This window comes from Chaetodon trifascialis, chromosome 11, assembly GCF_039877785.1.
Source record: "Chaetodon trifascialis isolate fChaTrf1 chromosome 11, fChaTrf1.hap1, whole genome shotgun sequence".
In the NCBI taxonomy this organism is placed as follows: Eukaryota; Metazoa; Chordata; class Actinopteri; order Chaetodontiformes; family Chaetodontidae; genus Chaetodon; species Chaetodon trifascialis.
The window spans coordinates 17793814-17808832 of NC_092066.1; the positions used below are offsets into that span (position 1 = coordinate 17793814).

At 43.9% G+C, this 15019-nt stretch overlaps 1 protein-coding gene across 1 annotated transcript in view; it reads right to left on the reverse strand.

Moving 5' to 3' along the window:
- Positions 1–2047: 2047 nt before the first annotated feature.
- ephb3a (eph receptor B3a) overlaps positions 2048–15019 on the reverse strand; it is a 30238-nt gene continuing 17266 nt past the window's right edge. Inside the window, exons 9-15 of the mRNA XM_070973478.1 lie at positions 14909–14961; positions 14259–14381; positions 13293–13540; positions 8665–8880; positions 8231–8380; positions 6013–6206; positions 2048–3796 (exon numbers count right to left, since the gene is read on the reverse strand). Coding sequence (XP_070829579.1) covers positions 3685–3796; positions 6013–6206; positions 8231–8380; positions 8665–8880; positions 13293–13540; positions 14259–14381; positions 14909–14961 — 1096 coding nt within the window. The 3' untranslated portion in view covers positions 2048–3684. The remainder of the gene's footprint in view (positions 3797–6012; positions 6207–8230; positions 8381–8664; positions 8881–13292; positions 13541–14258; positions 14382–14908; positions 14962–15019) is intronic.

A 15019-nucleotide genomic window follows, 5' to 3' on the forward strand; every position in this document is an offset into this window, starting at 1 on the left:
TTGTCTGCATGCACTGTTTCCTTCATTTTCTTCCTTTGCACCGTTACACTCCGCTCTACAGTATCTCCGAATATTCAATTAAAATACAGCCCATTTTACATAAAAATTACAGCTGAAAAGACTTTGATTTCCATTTGTGCTTGCAGTGCAGAGATGCAGAAATTCCTCCACGATGAGTGTGAAAAAGAGACGGCAGTGTGTTGTTAAAAGGCCTGATATTTTTGTGTCTCTCCACACAGTTTCGGCTTAGTGCTGCATGCGTTTCACCATAAAGAGGGTAGTTTTCCATTGATGAGCCGGCACAGGCAGCTTCAGCAGCAGCAGCAGCAGCAGCAGCAGCAAATCACTACTCTGTTAAAAGGCCCTGATGCGTAGCAAACTCTCCTGCCAAGCCTCCCTGCTCCAAATCTGCCTGCTTGCAGACCCCCTGTAATTGGAGGCATTAAACTTGCTTTGGACAGGATGGCAAATGAGAGCTTTGAGTTTGGAAGAGAACTGACTGGTGCATTCAGAAGGGGTACACAAGTAGACGCAGCTAAATCTGACAAATCACTGCCAGTCCAGCATATCTGTGTGTGTGTGTCGGGGTGCGTGAGTGTGTATAGTTATGCATGTGAATATGCATGTGTGTTTGTGTGCTTCTTTTTTCTGTGTGTCCTGTCTTGGCTGGTGTTTGTGCGTGATTATGTACATCCAGTATAACGGCAGAGCTGCTGTTAATCTTGCATTAATCTCAGGGATCACTCTGGTCATGTAGGGATTTGACGTTGAACTGCAGACTTCTGGTCACTGATGAGCAACCAGCAGCCATGAAATAAAAACTGTCTGTCATCCTGCCATCACTTCCTCAGTTCTCCCTCCACCAAGCACGCTCATTAAAATCTCTGTGAGGAACTGTCGCAGCCGATTTCTCATCACTTAATGGTCTGTAATACGATAACGAGATATTTTCCTTTAGGTTAGCTGCCATTTTGCATCATCTTTAAGATGCAGCAGTGCAAAATATTAGATCCCAGCTCGGCTGAGATGGAGGGCTGCGAATGTTTTCTCCAGTGAGCGGCGAGCCAGGGCGGCCTGCGAAGCTGGAAACGCTTCAGATGTTTAATGGTAAACAGGATGCAAAATCTTACTTTTGACATTGTGTCAGAGCTTAGATGCCATGGAAAATACCAAGCAAACATGTTTAAAATAGGCTTGTGTTTTAGAGCTCGATGAAAAGCTGGGCCTACTTCAAAGCAGGTCCTAGAAAAACAGCTTTTCACTGGAAGACCTCCTCCTCAGCGGGATTGTACAGCATGTATAATATTCTCCTTCAAGGTCAAGCATCTCTACAGATCCTCTTTCTTTCAAGGGAAAGAGAAGCGATCCCACCAAGCATTTACCTGCCATCCCTGACACATATGATAAGTGGGTCACCCAGTGGAACTGCGCTCAGTGTTTACATATATTGTACGTTGAGATATGTGTGTGTGAAGGCCTTTGTGTTGACCTGCCGTGTGTGCACATCCTGCGAGAGCAGCAGAGATGATTAGAGAACATGCAGCGAACACAACACCACCAGTCCTCCCCTGGTGGCTGATCACACAGCTGCTGTCTGAGCGGCGAGTCAGAAACAGGTAAGTACGAACCCCCGGAGCCCACGCCGATAGACACAGACGAGCTTCCTCTCAGTCAATAAAAACAGAAGGTGACAGCTTCACTCATCTGAGCTGGTATGAAGAGAGACCCAGATTGTGTTCTGGCTGACAGATTAAAGCCAAACAACACTGATATTTGGTGTGAAGCCAGATTAACTTCTTGAAGCCTCTCCAGCAGCAACAGAGACTAAAATCCCCAGAATGGTCCTGTGGTCCCACTAATTGGCGAGCCGCATGGACCGGCCTCTGATTAACCTTAAATCTTAATGAGTCCACCCAAAGCTGCTGTGATATTCCGACTGAGGTGGTGAAACGCACTTGCTATTCCCTCTTTTCATCCCTCGGCCGGATAAGAGACCTGAAACTTCAGCCTAGTGAACCCGCCGAGAAATCAAAGAGAATACCAGAGATCCGTTTAATAATTTATTTGCATATGATTATCGTAAAAATACTGAAAGAGAAATGCTTATTTTTGTTCTAGTTTTCTGGCATTTTTTTTTTACAATCTAATACACCTTTAATTGCACAGGAAAAAGTCTGCCCTAACAGACACACATTTTCTTCTTTCATTGTGACATATAGTTTCAGATATGTAATGACCATTAAACTGTAATTTCTCCATTTGTTTGCTCCTCAACAATAAACAAACAAGCATATAAAGGAGGGTCATAGAGAGGCCATGATCAGCTCAGATAGCTGTAACTGCTGAGCTGACCGGTCTAATAGAAATATAGTATTATATACAGGCAGTTGTTTTAGATATGAACTGCACTGACAGCTGGCGTGCTGAAGAAAACACATGTCAGGAGAAATAAACCAATGAGTGATTTGTTCTACATCAATGTTTGTAGGTCAGGTCAATATTAAGGTCAGGATGCTATCATCTGGATAGTGACCTTTTTAATTCCCACTGATCTGCAACACGTTTGCCAAAGTAAAATATACAACACAGCACTACCACGGGCGCTTTTCATTTTCCAAAAAAAATGCAGCAATCTCACCAAAGTCCAATCAGTGTCCTTAAAAGTGATCATCCTGTCTGAGCAGAACGCATCGTCTTAAATTCACTCATTCATGTCTGTCTGGTTTGTTAATGTGTGAAAAAACAAGCCTCGTAATAAAAAAGTTAAGCCCCAGTACTTGTAAAAAAACACACAAAACCACCTCTTTGCAATAATAGATAATAACTTAGCATTCAAAACAATGCGTATATGAATCAAATAAGGTTAAGAAAACATGGACGTTAAAGTCCATACAGCAAAATGCCACCAAAGCAACAGTTAATGTGGAACTTATTTGTACTTTTCTCATGAAGAAGTTTCCACTTTGGCATGCACATGACGTGTCCCGCACAGTGTCAGTTACATCTCTCCTCTGACGGGGAGACGGTGTGAAGACTTGGATGCTTTGTACAGATTTGTAACACGTATTTCTCCCAGTAGATGTGGAAGACAGTATTTAAGAGGAAGCAGATGAAAAGTGAGGGGTTTTCTTTTTGTTCCCCCCCAAAAAAACAAAATAAAAGAACAGAGTTGGTTGGGTTAAAAAAAAATAAAAAACTGGATTGAAGGTCTACAGATGTCACGCTGTCTAAAGAGTCCGTTTGGAGCAAATGTTTGTTTTATGTTGGCACTGCTGTATCAACTAGACACTGGATCCTATCATCTGTGTGAGCTCTCCGGTCCTCAGGCTGAGGGGGAAGAGAAGGAAAGACCGATTCCCAACCAGCAGAAAACACATGCAGACATGCAAACACAACCTGAGAGGGGGCAATAGGAAGTTTGGCTTTATGTCAATAGTCACAAATCCACAAGTGTCAAGTAATGAACACACACACACACACACACACTGCAATGGAAAGTTCTCTTTAAACGGACATTAAATCTCCAGGTGGAAAGGAATCTCCAAAACGGTCCTCTCTGCCTCTCCGTAGCCGGAGCTTCTTTCTTTTCTTTTCTTTTCTTCTTTTTATTTTACATCAGGCTCTTTGCAGCAGAGTTTCTAGGTAGTTTTTTCATTCCTTCTGTATCCTCTGGTTTGCAGCATCTTACACTCTGATGGGGAGAGTTTGGCTCATCTGTTGCCGAACGATTTCCTGACTGCTTTCCGGACTCTTCCTGTTGTGTCCCGGCAGTGTCCCTCCGAGCCGCAGCAGATCCCTGCCGACACAAAGCCACACAGGTCAGCAGCAGGTTCACAGCCACTTTAAACAAAAGATACATCTCATTATTACTCGGGTAAGTGCTTTCATTGAAGGTGGATAAAGGTCTAATCCATCTTGGAGTCGCTGTCGCTAAATTCTGCATAGCTCACACGCCCACGACCTTGTGGTTATAAACAATAAGAATACAGCACCACGAGAGCGTGCTCAAATCTGCTGATCCAGGGCTTCATCTGCCATAAGTCCAGCTCAAATGCCAAGCCAAATCTATTCATCACATTTTCAGTTTTAATAAAAGTTCAACATATTTCTCAGCTATCTTGGAAAAAGCGCTACAGCCTCCAAGGGTCCTTTGTTCCTCAGCCAGTGTCCTTGTTTTTAAGGCCCTCCTTGGAGCTGAAGATACTCTGCAGATAGCGCTGCATCTCATATCCTCCCTCTTCCTCCACTATCTGCCCCAGCATCACTGAGCAGCCAATGGCAGGTGAGCATTTGCCACCTCAGACGCACACACAAACACAGGAGACGCTCTCTAAATCATGCTTTGACAACATGATCCTTTCTCTCTCCTTCTCTTCTGTCTATCTCCCTCGCTGTTGCATACAGATGAGGCCATAAATTAATCATTGACATGTCATCTGCGCACGGCGACACGTAGCATAACATGGACGCACACACACGCAGACACACATATCCCCTTCCTGTTCGCCTATCACAGCATTGGGCGCGCCCTCCCCTGATGCATTAAAAAGCTCATTAGCAACCTAATTAAACACATTCCTCTCTTTTAGCTTCTCCTCAATCTCCCTTATTACTCACACTTCATCACCTCCTGCTTTTCCACATCAGCAGCTCTGGCTGCTGTCTGTCCTATCACCTACATTCCAGCATCCAGCCAAGTATAGGGGGAATTAAACCGAGGTCAGCCATTACATTTCCACACACAATTAGCTTCACTGAGCCCAAATCCTGGCATAGGAATCGCCCTTGGGGCTCGGTGTTAGAGTGAAACTGTGAGCCAAGGAGCTGGCACAAGACCTGGATACTGTATGTATGAATTCTGTCTTTTGTGCCTGTCGGAAACAGAAAACTATCGCATAGTCAGAGCTATGGAGCTGAGGATGTGCGCTTGATTCATTATACATCACTACAGAGCAGAGGATCTAGCATCTAAACCAGCACTAATCATACTGTTGACTGGATGCCAGGCTAACAAAATTCAGAACAAACACGTCAGTAAAAATGGCTGGAACACTTGGAGTCGCTGCGCTCAAAACAAAGTTGAAAAACAACTCGTCAACGTGAGGACGGCTACCTATGAATAAGTCAACTTCTACACCTCCAAAGGAAGTGTCACAGAAAAAGAGGCAGACGTCTGTCTGGCAGTAAAAAACCCTTCAGCTCAAAGAAAAATCCTCCCAAATCAACCACAAGCATAAAACAAACCAAACCCAACAAACATGAACCTTGTTGTGCCTCTCTTTAGGCCAGACATATTTTTTTACTGTGACATCTTATTCCAAGAGCCCAGAGGCACAGCTCTGCTGGTCTCTGCACCAGGAGGAGTCTTCATCCTGCACTTCACAGCCGTCATATACAATACACCAGACAATTTCACACAAGGTGAAAGAGAGGGAATTGCATCATCCCCTTTTTGTGTAAGCGCTATTCTGCTGTTACTGTAGAAAAACCCTCAAAAGCATTTTGTACTTATATGGAAAAACCAAGAATAATGCACATACTTTCAACAAAGCTTGGTTGCAACAGCTGCCAAGTCAGCCAAAAGCACAACAAGACTGCAACAACACAGCCACTGTATGGTGAAAATTCCTACAAATGTGTTATCACATGTTATAACGTTTCTTCTACCAGCTTCTGCATTTGCTGTAAACTCTGGTTGCTGTTGTGAACTGAGACCCTTCACAATGGCTCTTCTATACACAGCCTACAAACTCAGACAGATTTTCTTGCTGCAGCTATCTAGACAGTAAATTCAGCAACTTTGTCTGAAAAGTTGTTAAATCTTGCAACAAACTCGCCAAGGTGGCAACAGTGAAGTGATTCGCTCTTGCGAGAAAGAACTGTGATATAACACATTTTCAAAAGCAGACACTTTTAATCTACCTTGAAACTCGTCTCTATTCACTTCAATGTAAGAGAGGCCTTTTCAGATCAGTGTGTCTTTGATTAAAGGCTTCGTGTAGATGGACTCACCCTGAGTAGGTGCTGGTCACCACCTTGAGGCTGGCGGCGTTGCGGAGCAGTTTGTCCAGGGTGCTGACGATGCGGGAGAACTTTGGCCTCAGGTTTCTCTCCTTCATCCAACACTCGAGCATCAGCTGGTGCAGCACCATGGGACAGTCCATGGGCGGGGGCAGCCGGTAGTCCTGCTCTACCGCCGTCATGACCTGAGGGACAGGAAGTCATTCTTAAAAGTGCTCTAAGGTAACATCAACATGCTACAGTAACATGCCCACAGTGACATGCTAATATTGTTTACCATGTTCATCATCTTAGTTTAGCCTATTAGCAGGCTAACACTTGCTCATTGGTCTCACATAGACAGACCTGTTTCCACACTTCATTTAGAGCTGGAGAACAGTCACAATCACAATCGTCTTGAGCGGCGTAAAGATCAGGTTGCAGCAACAGGGCACTGGGGAGGCAAGCCTTGACATTCAAATGACTAAATCCCTGCAAACTAAAAGGTAGCAGCTGCTAGCTTGCAGGTTGTTTGAAAATGGTAACGCGCAGATAACTGAAGGCGAGGAGAGTGCAGACTGAAACAGTCGGCCAATGGCAGGTTTATACCAGCAGCCTGCTTCCTGTGAGTCAGACTAATCAGACTAAACACAAAGACTAGACTAAACACAAAGTGCAGCTGAGGCTGATGGGAATGCCATTAGTTTTGCAGGTATTTCAACCTGATGATGGCGCTAGATGAAAAGTTAATGAATCATTAAAGCAATTACAATTCATCCTCTAGGGACCTATTAGCTGTCAGCCTCAAGGTGGCACTAGAGGAAATGTCAGGTGATCATTTCATTCTCTGGTGATCATGAATATCTGCCTCTCCAGTAAGTGTGAAGTTATTTCACTCTGAACCACACATTCAGCAACCAAACCAGAGCTTTGCTGCTAGCGCGCTAAAATGTGAACACATTTGAAAGAACATTCAATTTCACATTCATTGTGAAAAATATCGACCCATAGTATCTCGCACAGGAGGACTTCAATAAACTTCACGTGGTGCTTTTACATAGTGTTAACATGTTGGCTCTGACTCATTTGTATTTATGCTCACACTGGTCGGCCTTTGTTAGTGTGGCGGAACAATAATCCCCAGTTACTGTATTATGTCCTACATTAGACAGTTTTTCGGCTCATGCTGTCACACATTCCAATCTTCCTTTCACTATCTTCACAAAACTATAAAAACAATATTCTCAAGGACTCTCAAAGTTGTCACTTCAAAAGTGGCATGATTGATAGGAGAGACAATAAGTGGAGGATGAAAACGCTCGCTCATTGATTTGATTTCGCCTAGCAACTGCATTTCCCTCCATAAGCTCTGTATGGGTTTTAACTCCCCACAACAATAAAAAATTGCCATTTGGGAACAATAAAACATTTCTGCTGCACTCCTCTTCTCCTGCTGCTTGTCCTTTGATTTTTATGTCGTGCTTCTTGCCGCCGAGCACCTCTGTTTATATCTCGCATTTGTTGACTCTGTTGCTTATTGAGCGATGACTGTGGTACAAAGGCTATTGGGAACAATAGAGGGCCTCTACTTTGATGCTTTCATTACTGCATGTGGGTTTTGTTATGAAAGTTATACATACATTACTGGCATTTTTCATTCTGGCTCTTTTTTTTTTTTTTTTTTGCTTTATTGCTATCAGCGTTACAACTCCCTTTTTGAAGCACAATACAGAGCAGATATTCCTCGGAGAATAAAGTGGAGGTGTACACATTGCTTCAGTACTTTGTTCAGGGAGGAGGAACCAAGAGATTCCTTTTTCTTCCTGTGAGCTCACTGCTGTAGTTACGATGTCTGTGCAGTGCAGATAGCCTACAGGTAACAACGCCTGTTAAAAAAAAAGAAGAAGAAGAAAAAAAAAAAGCCTTTTCCTGAGTATGCCTTTGTATGTGTGTTTGAGTGTGTGAGGAGGGAGGCATTGCTGTATGGATTTGCAGAGGGTGGGCAGGCTAGGGCTGTAAATAAGGTGGTAAAAACTAGAACACAGGCACACAGCTGCACCAGCATCTGCAATGAGGAGATAAAGACAGCAGAACAGGCCCAGGTCCAACATGTCACGCTGGAAATCAAAGCTCCAACAGCTCAGAGAAACTCTCAACTTAGACATAAAACTCCCTACATGTGCATTTGGTCCATAGATATGCATTTGCAACATGAGACAAGCTAACTCACATCCTGGTTGCTCATGTCCCAGTATGGCCTCTCTCCATAGGACACCACCTCCCACATGACGATGCCGTAACTCCACACGTCACTGGCTGAGGTGAACTTCCTGAAGGCGATGGCCTCCGGTGCCGTCCACCGGATGGGAATCTTCCCTCCCTGCTCACACACAGAGGGGGATGGTATCAACACCCTGGGAGACACTACAGTCATATAACAACACACACGAAGAAGCTAATGCAAATTTCACAGGCGGTCTCGCCCGCTAACGCAAATATTGGCACACATGAAGAGTCACACATGCATCCATATGCACGTGTGAAACAAGTGAAGAAGATCAAATTAACAAGCTCAATTAAACATGCACAGACTGTACAAACACAGATCAGAGTCAGCAACGCACACACACACACACACACACACACACACACACACGGACTGACCAGGGAGCTTGTGTAAGTGGGGTCAGCGGACGTGTCATCCAGAAAGCGTGACAGGCCAAAGTCAGAGACCTTGCAGACCAAGTTGCTGTTAACCAGGATATTCCGGGCGGCGAGATCTCGGTGGACGTAGTTCATGTCTGACAGGTACTTCATCCCTGCAGCGATGCCACGCAGCATCCCCACCAGCTGCGTCATCGTGAAGCGCCCGTCGTTGAGCTACAAAAACACAGCAAGAGATGTGGCGGGAGGGAGGACGGGAGGATGAGGCGGTTAATTGAACAAGTAGGAAAGCAGAGGAATGAAAAATGAGAAAGAGAGAAAAGGATGTGTTGAAATATAGAAACAGACGATACGGAAGAGCATAGGAGATAAGGAGAAGGAGAAAGCACCAGAGACAGCCAATCAGTCACTGAGGCCACATAAACGTGACATCTGTCATAATGCTTCATGGCTGCTCCTGACAGTCACTGACAGCTGACCTTTTCGCGCATGCTGTCCAATTAGCTGATTAATTAGACTCTTTACTGTCGTACTAAACCCATTAAGGCTCAATATTGACTCCATGCGAAAACAAAAAGGGGAGCTGCAACGCTGAAATCAAAACCAGACAACTGCAGCTCTCGGTTTTTCTCATTCTCCCACTGACGCAGACTGGTTGCAGGTACAGGCACTGTACGCTTGTTAACACTGAGCTTTGTTTGCATTTTTCCCTGTGAACATTAAAGCAAAATGGGCCTGTCAACTGAATTAGAATGGCATGTTGCTCAAAGCTTATATTCCCCATTTGAAAGTCCTTGTTTTGCAGAATCTTGCCCTTTTATGTTAACATTTGAGAAGCATGAAACAAATCTGAGATTAGGGCTTTCAGGGTTTAATTTACAATTCTCCATGTTTGCGAAGCGTGACGCAGCGGGGTAAATTCAAGATCGCAATAAATCAGGACTTCACAACCTGTGACGGCTCAAGGAACGTGATGTGCGTGAATTGACACTAATCAATGATATGTCAATACACAATTAAGCGATACAAAAAAAAGAGAGGCTGTGCAGAGCTGAATGAAGCCGAAACTGCTCACAGAGGTTTTCTTTCACAACCTGAATATTTCATACAAGTAGAATTTAAAGGGGGAAAAACACAATTTTCAACATAATCAATCCCTTCTTTGACTCCACAATGAGAAAGCTACGAACACAAGACGTGTCATGACAAAACCATAAACATTCTGCTTTGTAGTCTGCACACTCCAATGAAGTCTGACAGCAAAACAAGCCAGGACGAATGGATGTGTAAACAGCCATGATTCATAACAGGCCTTCATAGCCACAGCGGGTGTGTATATGAGCGCGTGTGTTATTTCTCTGTATGTGCAATGCTTCTACATGTTCACATGTATGTGTGTGTGTGTGTGTGTGTGTGTGTGTGTGTGTGTGTGTGTGTGTGTGTGTGTGTGTGTGTGTGTGTGTGTGTCCCAGGAGCTGCAGTCTCATGAGACACACATGGACAGTTTGTGCATGTGTGTGAGTTAACTATATCGTGTCCTCGGCGGAGCAGAACTCAGACTTCCTCTGAGTCACAGCGTGGCACCGGCAGGCGAGCGGGGGTGAGGACAGCACAGGCCGTGGACAGTTTTTAGTGTTATTTGCTGGACAGCTGACTGAGAGGAGTGGGTGAGAAGGAGGGAAGAGGCTCAGGCTGGACTCTCAGATGTAGGTCTGCAGATAATGATTGTTTTCATTATCAATTAATCAGTCCATTTCACCTTTTCACATGATAACTAATTGTCCGGTCTGTAAAATGTCAGAAAAATAGAGAAAATGTCCGAGAGCCCACAGTGAAGCTCCCAACAGAAAAATAGTTACCAATTTTCTAATAATTGACTTATCACTGACGTCACTTTTCAGCTTCTCCAACATGAGGATTTACTGCTCTTCAAGCTCGGGCTCGTACAACCTGTGTTCACTTCATGAACACAATGATGATTTCATAATTAGAGAAAACAACTGGTAGATTCATTGATGACAGAAATAATTGTTAATTCCAGCTGTTTCAAACTACTTGCTTTGTGTGAGCTCCGACACAAAACCCCAAACCATTCACTTTACTGCTTAAACGGCTGATCGATTACCAAAATCCCTGTCAGTTCATTTCATTTTAATTGACTGACTGATTGAGCTTCGTATCGATTCTCTACTTTTTTGTGCAGATCAAAATGTGTCTGCAGCACTGAGTATTAATAGCAGTTCAGTACCAATATTCAGCAGTCAATGCCTTGATCTGTCGACTCATTTGCTTATTCTTTCATCATATATTCACCAACTCAACTCTGATTTTTTGAAAAGTTCAGGCTGCATTTAACATTTAAGAAGTTATAAATATTAGTGATAAATTATATATAATTTGAGGGATTTTGTGGAAAAAAACATGCTTATATTCCTCAAATTATGATATTGAAAAAAGCATCCACAACAAGATATCTCAACAAAAGCAGGGTAATTTTCACTATCAAATAATCTGTCAATAATTTTTCAGGTTAATCAATTCAGTCCAAAAAAAGTCAGGAAATAACCACCGTTTTTAACCAGTCGACGAAATTCCAATTATATTCAATTTCAATTTGATAAAAAACTAAGAAAAGCAGCAAATCATCTCATTTTGACAAGCAGAGAATATTTAGCATTCTTTCCTAAATTACTTCGGCGAGTGATTATCAAAATTGATTCATTCTTAATCAATAGACTAATCAATTAATAGACTAATCATGTTTGCTCTAAAGGGAAGGAGGAACCTCAGGCTGAACTCTCAGCTGCATTGAACCATCATTTTCATGTTGTTGGTGTTGTTGTTTTGGGATTATTTTGGGATAATGAATTGATGAATCCTCGGTCTAAAAAAGGAGATAAAGCATTGAAAATGGCCACTGAGCCTGTGAAGACAACTTCAGACTGCTTGTTTTTTCTGAACAAACAATCCAACAACACAACAACATTCACTTTAGAAAAATGAAAAACAGCCAAAAGCAGCAAATTCACATTTTGACTTTTCTTGATCTATTACTTTTAACAATTAATCAGTAATCGAAATTGTTGGGTTTTTTTGTATTAGCCATACTGCTAAGCAGCTATCAAGAATCAATTCATAATCGTGTCTGCTCATACTTACATACATATATTCAGAGATTTTGGCATTATATTCAAGTTAAGTTCTTGTACGGCTGCTCACATTCTGGCAACTTTTAATCAAGCATTAACCTCCGGGCTGAAAAACAAAGCAAACGTGAAAGTGCCAAAAACTGCAGTTCCTTGAAGGGCCACTTGAAGCTGGCTCCAAAAGCAAGTCAAAACCCATAGACCCCCACATTAAAATGCCTAAAACTTTGCTGCAGAAATAAATATGTTTACAGCCTGGTACAAAAACTGTACGGGGGTAATATTTACATAACTCACTCCTTCAAATGATAGGCTTAAAGTTATGCATCATTATGGGCGTGGCCACTTTGAGTGACACCTAGCTACTTGGTTTCAGCAACCAGGTTTCATTCATCCCACCTCAGCTCCACCCATGCTCCACCTCTTTTCCCAATGTAGGATTATCCAGGAGTTTGGTGGAGATGGTGACGGCTGGAGCCACCATCCCTGAGCTTCACAGTGACTCTTCAGAAACTACGTCACTGAGACTACGACAATCTTTTATGCAGTCTGTGATTTTTACAACTTCTATATAGGCACTGGTATAAAAAATACTCAGCCCTGCAAAACAGCCATGGTCCATTGTCATTTATTTATTCATTTTTGGAGCCTTGTTGTTTTCATAAAGACAAGAAACATGGGGAGTGAGAAATAGGTATCATATGCAACAAAGCTCAGAACTGAACCGGAGATGTTGTGCTTATATATCATCAACCCTGCTAGATCAATGTCACAGTCCACCAATGTCACTGATAACACTCCCTAAAATTTCTCATCAGCCTGTATGCAAACAATCAGCTGCATATTACTAAAGACAAACTGCTTCTGAGACCAGCAGCACGGCACTGATTCACCAGAAGCATGAAGTAACCTAATCCAGCCTAACACTTACAGTAAGCAGACTCCTTCACAGTGCAGCCATGCAAGAAAACACTTTTTATTGAATGTAAATGACATGTAATGGTCCCCACGCAGCTGGAAATGTACTGCGTGACACCTCATTTCTCATCCTGCCTTTGTTCAGTGTTTTGTGTAGGTGGTGGTGGTCTGAACTGAAAACTCTGATCAGTAATGTATTCTGCAGTCGTACAAAGAGTCTCTAATACACTGAAGCAAACCTATCCAAAGGTCTGCTGTGTGACAGTTTTCCACCAGGAGTTTGAGCATTGGAAAGCCTGTCAGCATCAGTCACTCACGTCAAGCAGAGACACTATGCCTGTCTCCAGGCGTTATATTGCACATTTAATCTCTATCACTCAGCAAGTGAGCGCCTCGGGGTGTTTTACAGAGAGTAAAACATTCCGATAACCCAGAGGTGTCGGGAATGACTGTCTGTGTGGATGTATGTGTGTGTGTACGCGTGTGTGTGTTCCTCTCAGCTTTGATATAAACAGAAAGTAATCGTCTCTGTCAGAGGTGGCACACACCTCCCACCAAGCTTACCCTAAGGAAGGAATCGAGCGCTCCATTCTCCATGAATTCGGTGATGATGAGGACGGGGCAGCTCCGCGTTAGGACGCCCTCCAACCGGATCACGTTGGGGTGGTCGAACTGACCCATGATCGAGGCCTCTGCAAGGAAGTCTCGCCTCTGGCGCTCGGTGTAGCCGGCTTTCAGCGTCTTAATCGCAACAACCATCTCCCTGCGACCGGCCTGCTTGAGACGTCCGCGGCACACTTCGCCGAATTCACCTGAGTTGAGACAACAAGGTGGGGGTAAGGGTAGGAGGGGGTGAGGGTGATGGGGGAGAGGGGTTGTGTGAGCAGAGGGAAGAAGAGGAGGGGTGGAGGGAAAGAGGAAGTTGGGGAAAGTGCCGGGAGAAGGAGCATTATTGGTTGGATTCGGGAGTGAAGGAGCTGATTTGAAAGAGTTGAGGGTCGGCGCCAACTGTGGGAGAGGATTCGCAAAGAGAAGAGGAAAGGACGGGAGGTCAGGGGTCAAAGATGTTGGGGAGAGAGGGAGTGACCGGTATCGATCGAGTGTGCAACCTGGGAGCGGTGAAGGGAGAAAGAGGACGGGCGAGGAACTTCGGGGTTTTGCATTTGGTGCCTGATGTCCGAGTGTTTACGAGGGAGAGAGAGAGAGAGAGAGAGAAAAGAGAAGGAGGGAGGAAGGTTGAATGAGCAGGAACACACTGTCATTTGAGGTGAAGCTGGGACACAACATGCCGCTGGAGAAAAAAAGAAAAAAAAACAGACTAGATGGGGAAGAGCTGGAGAGAAGATTTTCACTTCAATCCTTCCCACCCGCAGCTCTCATGCACACGCTGAATCCTAACCCTTCTCTCCCAGAGAGGACTCTCTTACAGAACAGACCTCGGGGCCTGATGGCACACTCCTGTTCAAATGAATGATTAATAAACCTGAATTATTCTCTGTCCTCTTGTACAAAAACAACAGCGGTGTTTACCTGCACCGATGACTTCTTCTATTTTCACACAGGAGATGTCTATCTCTTTGGCAAACTCATGGACAGCGTCGTTGGGGTCCTCGTAGGTGAAGGGGTCGATGTACACTTTGACCCCCGGAGAAACTGTGAGGGAAAAGTTACAAAGATGTAGTCATACCTGCCTGTACGATATGGACAATAATCACGATGCTTTTCTAATGATATACATCGACAATTTGTAGTTTTATCAGGGCTTACGTCCAAGGCTATTTCATGGCTGCAGTTACTTCCTGGAGTCTTGGCTGGTTGCCTGGCAACCTCACAATGACTTCAGGAAGTTACTGCACCTTCCCACTTTCAACCATTCTCAACATGTTAATTTGTGAGCACCAGGGGTGGTGGTAGGCAGATTTTTTTAAACTTTGGACAGAGCCGGGCAAGCTGTTTCCCGTGTCTATGCTAAGCTAAGCTATCTGTCTCATGGCTTTAGCTAGAGTGCAGTGCCAAACGTCGGCAGACAACACGGTCAAGACCTCTTTTGTGCAAATGGTGGAATGGTTTCCTGCCTCAATCAGGTGACTGGATAATTGATTGAATGAGGTGGTTAAGTGTACTGGCATGACCAATTGACCACAAACGAGACATTTCCCAAGCTGAACACATAAACTTACTGTATTGCTGTAGCTTCTCAGTGTACTCCAGCTCTGAGCCGCTGTGCTGCTTCCTGTAAACAAGCCACACACAAACAAAGTCACATTCACATAATCAGTCTCGACCCTTTC